Source organism: Balaenoptera physalus (assembly GCF_965194825.1).
Source record: "Balaenoptera physalus genome assembly, chromosome: 10".
In the NCBI taxonomy this organism is placed as follows: Eukaryota; Metazoa; Chordata; class Mammalia; order Artiodactyla; family Balaenopteridae; genus Balaenoptera; species Balaenoptera physalus.
In genome coordinates this window covers 14,619,800-14,629,557 of record NC_138889.1, presented here as the reverse complement: position 1 = coordinate 14,629,557, position 9,758 = coordinate 14,619,800, and the positions used below count along the sequence as shown (strand labels likewise).

Below are 9,758 nucleotides of genomic sequence, written 5' to 3'. Positions count from 1 at the left end.
GAGCGCCTGCGCACCCAGGCTCCAGGAAGCTGCCGGGTCACGTGATCCGCCGGCTCCTCTCATGTGACCTCTCTAGCGGAGGCGGGGGCCTTCGGCCAAGATGGCGGCCTACCTGCAGTGGCGGCGCTTCGTTTTCTTCGACAAGGAGCTGGTGAAGGAGCCACTGGGCAATGATGGGGCTGCTCCCGGGGCTGCGCCTGCCTCTGGACCCTCTGCTTCCAAGTTCCTTTGCCTCCCTCCTGGCATCACTGTCTGCGACTCAGGCCGAGGGAGCCTAGTCTTTGGAGATATCCTTCCTCTGGAGCTGCCTCTTCCCTCCCCGAATCCCTGAAGAGATACAGCTGGGATGAAATCTGTCCTTCAGAGGGGTTCGTGTTACATGCCACTTTCCTTTAGATGGGCGCCCAGTGCTCCTTCTGTGGTCCGAGGGAAGAAAGGAAGAAGTCCGTTCTCTAACTTGTTGCCAACTGAGCGAACAATCCTGGGCGAGTCATTTAACCTCTCTGGGCTTCAATTTCCTTATCTGCAAAAGGGGCGTAAACTAACAGTTCGGCAAGGCTTTGTTTTTGTTTTTGTTTTCTTTTAAGATCGATGAAAAGAACGGATGCAAGTTGGCTTTAAAAGATGAATATATGAGGTGTCATTATCTCCCCAGCCCAGTATTGTGGGGGAGGAGTTAAATGAGGCCATGAGTTTGCTGCTTTGTTTTTCATAATGCTGCCACTAAACTCGGGCCTTTCTTTTCTAGTCTTTTTAAGATGGGGAGTTCCCAGAAGATAATCTGTGGAGAAACCCTTGAAAAATTTAAAGAGTTGTATGTATGTTAGTTGTTATTTGGGTTCTGGCCTAAATATAAGTATCTCTCCTTGGAAAGGAGGCTCCTTGACTACTCTGCACACATGGAAGGCCAGATCTGGTTCTTGCCCCGCTCCCTACAGCTTACCGGGTTCCAGGCCTACAAACTACGGGTGACACACCTGTACCAGTTGAAGCAGCACAACATTCTGGCATCTGTTGGTGAGGATGAAGAGGGGATCAACCCCCTGGTGAGTCCTAGAAAGGAAATGGGAAAGACCCAGGAGCCTGGGAATGGCTGTTTGTTGGAGGGTGACTAGCATTCACACATCTGAGGTCTGTCCACAGGTAAAGATCTGGAACCTGGAGAAGAGAGATGGTGGCAATCCACTCTGCACTCGAATCTTCCCTGCCATCCCAGGGGCAGAGCCGACTGTTGTATCTTGTTTGACTGTCCATGAAAATCTCAACTTTATGGCCATCGGTAAGCAGAAAGAAGGCAAAAAGCTAACACCCCATGATTCTTTATAGATTTTCTTCGGAGTTGCTTCTGCAGCTCATCTTCACTGTTTTCATGAGACCATTTTGTACTGAACTGATGCGTTTGAGATTTTAAAGTTCTGGATGGGAAAGCATTTAGTTTTGTTCTTTGAAAATGAGTCAGTGAGTCCTGATCTTCATGGTAACCACTGGAGATGTTGGGTATGAGGAGAAAGATTGTCACTTCTAACAAGTGTCTCAAGTAGTCTTTTTCCCCTTCTGTGCTTCCTGATCTATTCAGCCTCAATAAAATGCGATTTCTTGCTCTCCTGCAGGTTTCACAGATGGCAGTGTTACATTGAACAAAGGGGACATTACTCGGGACCGGCATAGCAAGACCCAGATTTTGCACAAGGGCAACTATCCTGTTACCGGACTGGCCTTTCGCCAAGCAGGAAAGACCACTCACTTGTTTGTTGTGACAACTGAGAATGTTCAGGTATGACCAGGACCTCCACTGTTACGGGCAGGCAGGAAAGGCTTTAACATTGCTCAGGGGGCTAGGGTAAGGAACTGACAAAAGAGGTAGAATTCCTGCAGTTTTCATCATACAACCTTGAACCATTTGCCCAGCTTAATATTTTATTTCCTCACTTAGGAGACTGGGAAGAGTTAGAGCTAGGAAAAGAACTCTTGGTCTTGTAGTAAAAGACCTAAGTTTTTCTCCTAATTAACTTAAGAGACACTGGACAAGTTGCTTTACTTCTCTGGTTCCTGTGCTCCTAATTTATAACAGCTTAGTCTCAGCAATAGTTTTGTTTTGTTTCAGCAATGGTTTTTGGATAAAGCAGTAAAATTCTCTTACTTGCTAAATACCTGTAGTAGGTAGTGATAGTATATACAGAGGAAAGAAATGTAGTCTTTGCTTATATATTTAATAGATGGGTGGTGGTTAATGGAGATGGCAAGCAGCCAGGGAAAGTCTTAGGGTGCTAAGAATTAAGAAGAGAGAGCCAATATGGAGGTGGAGATACCTTTGGGAAGGCTTAGATGCCTCCTCCTCAAAGGGAGCCTGTTAACCCCTCTCTTACTTCCTGCAGTCCTACATAGTTTCTGGAAAGGACTACCCTCGTGTGGAGTTGGACACCCACGGTTGTGGCCTGCGCTGCTCAGCCCTAAGCGACCCTTCTCAGGACCTGCAGTTCATAGTGGCGGGGGATGAATGTGTCTACTTGTACCAGCCTGATGAACGGGGGCCCTGCTTCGCCTTTGAGGGCCATAAACTCATTGCTCACTGGTTTAGAGGCTACCTTGTCATTGTCTCCCGTGACCGGAAGGTTTCTCCCAAGTAAGGACTCCATGGAGAAGCAAAAGGGAGAGGGCTGAACTTGTTCCCCAGAATTAACCTGATTTTAAACTCCTAATGCCTGGATCCCGTCAATCTCCTATTTGGTTTTAGGTAGATTGTGCTTACACCTAGACTCAGTTATAATGTTTTTTTTTTTGCTGAAAAGTGTGTGATTTTGCTGCAGACATTTGCTGAGCAGCCCTGATGCGTTAGAATGCTCCAGGGAATTTGGGACCTGGTATTGGGATTTTTACTCCTTGGTCAAAATGAATTGGGTAGAGGAACAAGGGACTGAGTAGTGGAGAAATTGGAAAGTTCTGGGAGATGCAAGACAGGGCGTTTTTTCTCTGAGCCACCAGAAAGGGCGATGGGGTCTTCAGCGTGATGCAAGTGATCCTTGTCAGATGTTAGTTTTCATTCAATACTAAGCTCAGTGGCCTACATGCACCAGGCACTAATTATTTGTTAAATAATGGATGTTGGAATGTAGTTAATTTTTCAATGTGTTGCCTGTATTAATTATAGGATCCTAAAGGGTAAGACCAGGTCTATATGTTCTCTTCCTACAACTGCCAGCGCCATGCTAAATGTCACAGGATGAGCTGCTAGAGGGGCCAAAGCAGTGTCTTGTTCTGGGTGGAATGGGCAGCACCAAAGTTGTCATGGGAAAGGAAATCGAGGGGAGCTGAGACAGAGGTGGTACAAATATCTGGGTCTTTCTCTTTCCCACACAGGTCAGAGTTTACCAGCAGGGACTCTCAGAGCTCCGACAAGCAGATTCTCAACATCTATGACCTGTGCAACAAGTTCATAGCCTATAGCACCGTCTTTGAGGATGTAGTGGATGTGCTTGCTGAGTGGGGCTCCCTGTACGTGCTGACGCGGGATGGGCGGGTCCACGCACTGCAGGAGAAGGACACACAGACCAAACTGGAGGCAAGGCCACCAGATTCCCAGAGCTGGCCGTGGGCACCCAGACGCAGCTCTAGGAACAGGCTCCCCAAGTCCCTTGGCCAGGGTGTTTCCTTCCCTTTGGGTCACTTACTCAGCTCCCTTAGGGTAGGATTACAAGGCCAGTGGCCTGGGATGAGGCCTTAGAGGGAAGCAGTGGCTGGGAGCCTGAACCCACTCTCAGGGTCCACTCTGCCTGCCTGCAGAGAACCTTGTGAGGCGAGCTGATGTTGCTCTTGGGGGTATCTGAGAGGTCTCACCCTGTCTAAGATCTAGGCTGATCGGGGCTTCACAACTGTCTGCCTTGTGTGTTGTGGGTGCGTTCTGGGAAGGTGTCTTCTCAGGACTGCTTCTTCCAGTTTTCTAATTTCTCTTTCCTTCCAGATGCTGTTTAAGAAGAACCTATTCGAGATGGCGATTAATCTGGCTAAGAGCCAGCATCTGGACAGTGATGGGTTGGCCCAGATCTTCATGCAGTATGGGGACCATCTCTACAGCAAGGGCAACCATGATGGGGCTGTCCAGCAGTATATCCGGTCAGTCTGGAGGCGCTTTAGGATATAGCTGTGAATGCAGGGACAGGCAGCCAGATAGGCTAAAACCTGCGCTTGGGGAAGGAGGGTGGACTCCACTGTGAACCGTCTTTTTTTCCTCCAGAAACTGTGATGCCTCAAGTGAGAAGACAGTATACCTTATTGGAAAGGGAATGTTTTGGGTCAAATATTACATGACCAGCATGCAGTTGAGCTGATGAGTATCTGTTATTTTAGATGTTAACTTGACCTTTGTTAATACTCATTTTGATAAGATTCTTTAAAGGGAAAAGGATATTCATCTCTTGCTTCCATACTTTCTTCCCTCAATACTAACTCTTAAATTAATAAGGGGTCTTAAGAACCTGTCTAGCCTCTTTCCCAGCCTCTCTCGAATTCCTGTTTTCAGCCAAGTTTAAGAAACAGTGCTCTGGAGCCTTGCTACTCATGTGGTCCATGGTCTAGTAGAATCGATATTGCCTGGGATTTTGTTAGAATTGCAGAATCTCAGGCCTTACTCCAGACGTGCTGAAACAGAATTTGCATTTTAAGAAGATCTTCAAGTGATTCCTATGCACATGAAAGTTTGAGAAGTACGCTGACCCCAATGCTATGTGATGCATATGTCTCCCTAGAACCATTGGAAAGTTGGAGCCATCGTATGTAATCCGCAAGTTCCTGGATGCCCAGCGCATCCACAACCTGACAGCTTACCTGCAGACCCTGCACCGGCAGTCCCTGGCCAATGCCGACCACACCACCCTACTGCTCAACTGCTACACAAAGCTCAAGGACAGCTCGAAGCTGGAGGAATTCATCAAGGTGCAGGGTGGTGTTGGCGGGGGATTCTGTGAGGGCCCCACTGAGCATGAGGGGCTCCACCAGGGCTGCAGAGACAGGGAAGAGCTGACCTTATTTGGGGACCAGAGTCCTCTGGTCTATAAACTAGGAAGAGGAATAGCCTTTTTTGCGAGTTTTCTTCTGTTTTCTCTCTTGGTTTTTTTTTTCTTTTTGGCTGCACTGCGTGGCTTGCCAGATCTTAGTTCTCCCACCAGGGATCAAACCCGGACCCCCGGCAGTGGAAGCGCAGAGTCCTAACCACTGGACCGCCAGGGAATTCCCACCCCTCTTGTTTTTTGATGCCAGAACTTCTCGTGGTATCTAAGCCCAGGGAAGCCCTGTGTTCCCAGACGAGTCCCTCTAATAGTAGAGGCAGAGGAAGACTTTTGGAGAGGCAGGATAACAGTGCTTTAAAAGCATCAACTTTAGGACTTCTCTGGTGGTCCAGTGGTTAAGACTCCACGCTTCCACTGCAGGGGACATGGGTTCGATCCCTGGTTGGGGAACTAAGGTTCTGCATGCCGCTGAGCGCTGCCAAAAAAAAAGCATCAACTTTTTTATTGCCTTAAGAATCTGGTCTTAGAATCAGACGCATATTTCCTTTCCTTTCCCCAACCACAACCTCTCTATGACTGGTTTTGTCTAATGTCTCCCTGGCAGACAAAGAGTGAGAGTGAAGTCCACTTTGATGTGGAGACAGCCATCAAGGTCCTCCGGCAGGCTGGCTACTACTCCCATGCCCTCTATTTGGCTGAGAACCACGCACATCACGAGTGGTACTTGAAGATCCAGCTAGAGGACATCAAGGTAGCTGAGCCTCTTGACACGGGCAGGACCCTGTTCTTTTTCTAGGACATCCCTGGGATGCTGAAAGTGCTTCCCGGTGGGTGAGGCAGGAGCATGTGCTTATTCTGCCCTTTCTCTCTCCACAGAATTATCAGGAAGCCCTTCGATACATCGGCAAGCTGCCTTTTGAGCAGGCAGAGAGCAACATGAAACGCTACGGCAAGATCCTCATGCACCATATACCAGAGCAGACGACCGAGTTGCTGAAGGGACTTTGTACCGACTATCGGCCCAGCCTTGAAGGCCGAGGCGATAGGGAGGCTCCAGGCTGCAGGGTGAGGCCTCAGGGAGAATGGCTTTTGGACAGCAGGGATCACCTTAGCAGCCCAAGTACCGAGCCCACTCACTCGGCCACCTCTCCTCCCTTGCCGTCCTAGGCCAACTCAGAGGAGTTCATCCCCATCTTTGCCAACAACCCGCGGGAGCTGAAAGCTTTCCTAGAGCACATGAGTGAGGTGCAGCCTGACTCCCCGCAGGGCATCTATGACACACTCCTTGAGCTGCGACTCCAGAACTGGGCTCACGAGGAGGAGCCGCAGGTGAGACCTGGTAAAGCGGCCGGAGGCACTGGAGAAAAAACTGCTTCCATTTCTTTCCTGGTTGCCTCTTGCTGCTTTCTTTAGACCAATAACACCTCACCCTTGGGGGCTAAATGGTCCCCCGTGAAGAGGAAATTGGACTGAGGGGAAGAGATAGTTGACTTCCCTGGTCCTAAGAGGCCTTGTCGTTTTTCCCTGATGTCCAGCAGCTCTACCGTCCTCTTTTAGGTCAAAGAGAAGCTTCATGCAGAGGCCATCTCCCTACTGAAGAGTGGTCGCTTCTGTGATGTCTTTGACAAGGCCCTGGTCCTCTGCCAGATGCACGACTTCCAGGATGGGGTCCTTTACCTCTATGAGCAGGGGAAACTGTAAGAGTCTGGGGAATCTCAGGGAAGGGGAACGTAGCTGAGTCCCTTGTGGGGGACAGCTGCTGACGTGTGCCTTCCCCGGCCGCAGGTTCCAACAGATCATGCACTATCACATGCAGCACGAGCAGTACCGGCAGGTGATCACCGTGTGCGAGCGCCACGGGGAGCAGGAGCCCTCCCTGTGGGAACAGGCACTCAGCTACTTCGCCCGCAAGGAGGAAGACTGCAAGGAGTACGTGGCGGCCGTGCTTAAGCACATCGAGAGCAAGAACCTCATGCCGCCTCTTCTAGGTACTGCGGAGGACGGGGAGGGTGGCTGGGTGCAGGCTGCCGACAGTCGGGCTTGGGCAGGGGCCCTTCAGTTCTATCCAGAGGGCTGCTTGGTTCATGGTCTTGTTTCCTCCCGGACCCCCATCTCAGTGGTGCAGACCCTGGCCCACAACTCCACGGCCACCCTGTCTGTCATCCGGGACTACCTGGTCCAAAAACTGCAGAAGCAGAGCCAGCAGATCGCGCAGGACGAGCTCCGGGTGCGGCGCTACCGAGAGGAGACCACCCGTATCCGCCAGGAGATCCAGGAGCTGAAGGCGAGGTACTTGGCATCCAGAATTGTGGAGGTGTCCGGAGATAACACTGTTCTTCACAGGGTGTCATTTTTCAAAGACAGAGGATTGTATGGAGTGTGTTTGAGCATTTCATTCTTGAAGATCTGTTTTGATGGAGGAATTCCAAAGAATGATTTACTACGTAGAACGTGATTTATTGGGCTTTGGAGGAAATTATCTTGTAGCAGGTACTTTTGGGTTGGATGGACCTGCTGGGAGGGTGCTGAGACTCCCTGCAGGCCCAGCGTGGGGTCCTCCTGTGACCCCCTTTAGGTGGTAAGAAGAGCAGGGCCTCGTAGTTCCTTAACGGGGACCTCTCTCTCCTCATTGCCTCCAACTGCCTTCTCTCTCCACATGGTTCCTGGCCCTGCCCTCACTTTTTGCCACTCTTTTCTGGTCTCCCTTGCGTGTAGTCCGAAGATTTTCCAGAAGACCAAGTGCAGCATCTGTAACAGTGCCTTGGAGTTGCCCTCGGTCCACTTTCTCTGCGGCCACTCCTTCCACCAGCACTGCTTTGAGAGTTACTCAGAAAGTGATGCTGACTGCCCCACCTGCCTCCCTGAAAACCGCAAGGTCATGGATATGATTCGGGCCCAGGAACAGAAGCGAGATCTCCATGATCAGTTCCAGCACCAGGTGGGGATGACGTGACTCCCCCGCCCCCAGGGAGGTGGTGAGCGCTGGGGACTGGTGTTCTTTTCTCCTCCTCCTGTGGGTTTTTTTTTTTAAAAAAACGTTTTTTATTTCTTTAATGTATCTATTTTATTTATTTATTTTTGGCTGCATCGGGTCTTCGTTGCTGTGCGCAGGCTTTCTCTAGTTGGCGGCGAGCGGGGACTACTCTTCATTGCGGTGCGCGGGCTTCTCATTGCGGTGGCTTCTCTCTTTTTTTTTTTTTAAAGAGATGGAATGAGGTGTTCTGTTTTATTTTGATGGATTGATTGATTTTTGGCTGCGTTGGGTCTTCGTTGCTGTGCGCGGGCTTTTTATCTAGTTGCATTGAGCAGGGGCTACTCTTCGTTGCGGTGCGCGGGCTTCTCATTGCGGTGGCTTCTCTTGTTGCGGAGCACGGGCTCTAGGCGTGCGGGCTTCAGTAGCTGTGGCACGCGGGCTCAGTAGTTGTGGCTTACGGGCTCTAGAGCGCCGGCTCAGTAGTTGTGGCGCATGGGCTTAGTTGCTCTGAGGCATGTGGGATCTTCCCAGACCAGGGCTTGAAACCATGTCTCCTGCACAGACAGGCGGATTCTTAAGCAGTGGCCTCTCTTGTTGTGGAGCGTGGGCTCTAGGTGTGCAGGCTTCAGTAGTTGTGGCTCGCGGGCTTCAGAGCACAGGCTCAGTAGTTGTGGCGCACAGGCTTAGTTGCTCTGCGGCATGTGGGATCTTCCCGGACCAGGGCTCGAACCTGTGTCCCCTGCATTAGCAGGCAGATTCTTAACTGCTGTGCCACCAGGGAAGCCCGTCCTGTGGGTTTTTGACTCACAACTCTTCTCTTTCCCTGCAGCTCAAGTGCTCCAACGACAGCTTCTCTGTGATTGCTGACTACTTTGGCCGAGGTGTTTTCAACAAATTGACTCTGCTGACCGACCCGCCCACAGCCCGACTGACTGCGAGCCTGGAGGCCGGGCTGCAGAGGGACTTGCTCATACATGCCAGGAGGGGCACTTAAGCGGCTAGTGGGAGGGGTGTGATGGTGGAGGCCCAGCAGCAGGGACACAGGGGGACAGAGACAGGGCTGTTGCACAGGAGTTAGGCAGACATGCCCAGGACTCTGCTCTCATCTGATGCCATAGCCCTCAGGACCTAAGGGGACTTTCTTTTCCTGCCTCCTTCTTTGGCCAACCTGCCATTTCTCCTGTTGACTTTTTGAGCAGTGTAGATCATTCCAGACCAGAGGGGGAGGGCACCTCAGCAACCTCAGAGTCTGGACAATAGCGGCTTTATTCTCTATCCAAGAGCACCAGGCTGTGCTTGGGTCCTGGCTCCCAGAGTCTATAAATAAAAGCATATAATGATTTCGGGGTTGAAGGATTTATTCTGGGGACTTCCTGGTGATTCTTAACTGTGCAAAATGTACTTCTTTCCCTCTGCTCTCCTAGAGCTCCCCTTCGCTTCCTACAGAGTTCCTTAAAGATGATGTTGACGAGACTTCATTCCAGTAATGAGTGGGGCCTATGGCATCTAGTAGAGTTCAGTTGAAGAACCTCTGCAAAGGCCTGAGGCCTGAGCCCCAAGAGCAGCCCGGACTGAGGACTCGGCTCTATAGTGTGGCTGGTCTCTGTGGCTCTTGTATGGACGGAGTATTCAAGCTGGAGGCAGATTCTGGTGGGGAGCCTTGGGCTTTCAAGCCTGCCTTCATAATGGGTGGGTTGGTGTCTCGCTGTATTCAGTACCAGATGGTAAGCAGGATAAAAGGGCCTTTATTGAAACATTTTGTTCCCCCTTCGAAGTTGTCA

At 50.7% G+C, this 9,758-nt stretch overlaps 1 protein-coding gene across 2 annotated transcripts; it reads left to right on the top strand.

Moving 5' to 3' along the window:
- Positions 1-59: 59 nt before the first annotated feature.
- Positions 60-9,317, top strand: VPS11 (VPS11 core subunit of CORVET and HOPS complexes). 2 transcript variants are annotated; one of them, XM_082411063.1, is made up of 16 exons: positions 60-288; positions 899-1,046; positions 1,144-1,279; positions 1,611-1,774; positions 2,376-2,623; positions 3,358-3,559; positions 3,959-4,110; positions 4,743-4,929; positions 5,608-5,754; positions 5,880-6,068; positions 6,171-6,332; positions 6,561-6,700; positions 6,789-6,991; positions 7,121-7,292; positions 7,719-7,941; positions 8,807-9,317. In XM_082411063.1, exons 1-16 carry the CDS (start codon positions 101-103, stop codon positions 8,969-8,971), a joined length of 2,826 nt encoding a protein of 941 aa, XP_082267189.1. In that variant the 5' UTR covers positions 60-100; the 3' UTR covers positions 8,972-9,317. The 2 variants fall into 2 exon arrangements, with proteins under 2 accessions (XP_082267189.1, XP_082267190.1); XM_082411064.1 differs by having other exon boundaries at positions 235-368; positions 875-1,046.
- Positions 9,318-9,758: the final 441 nt, after the last annotated feature.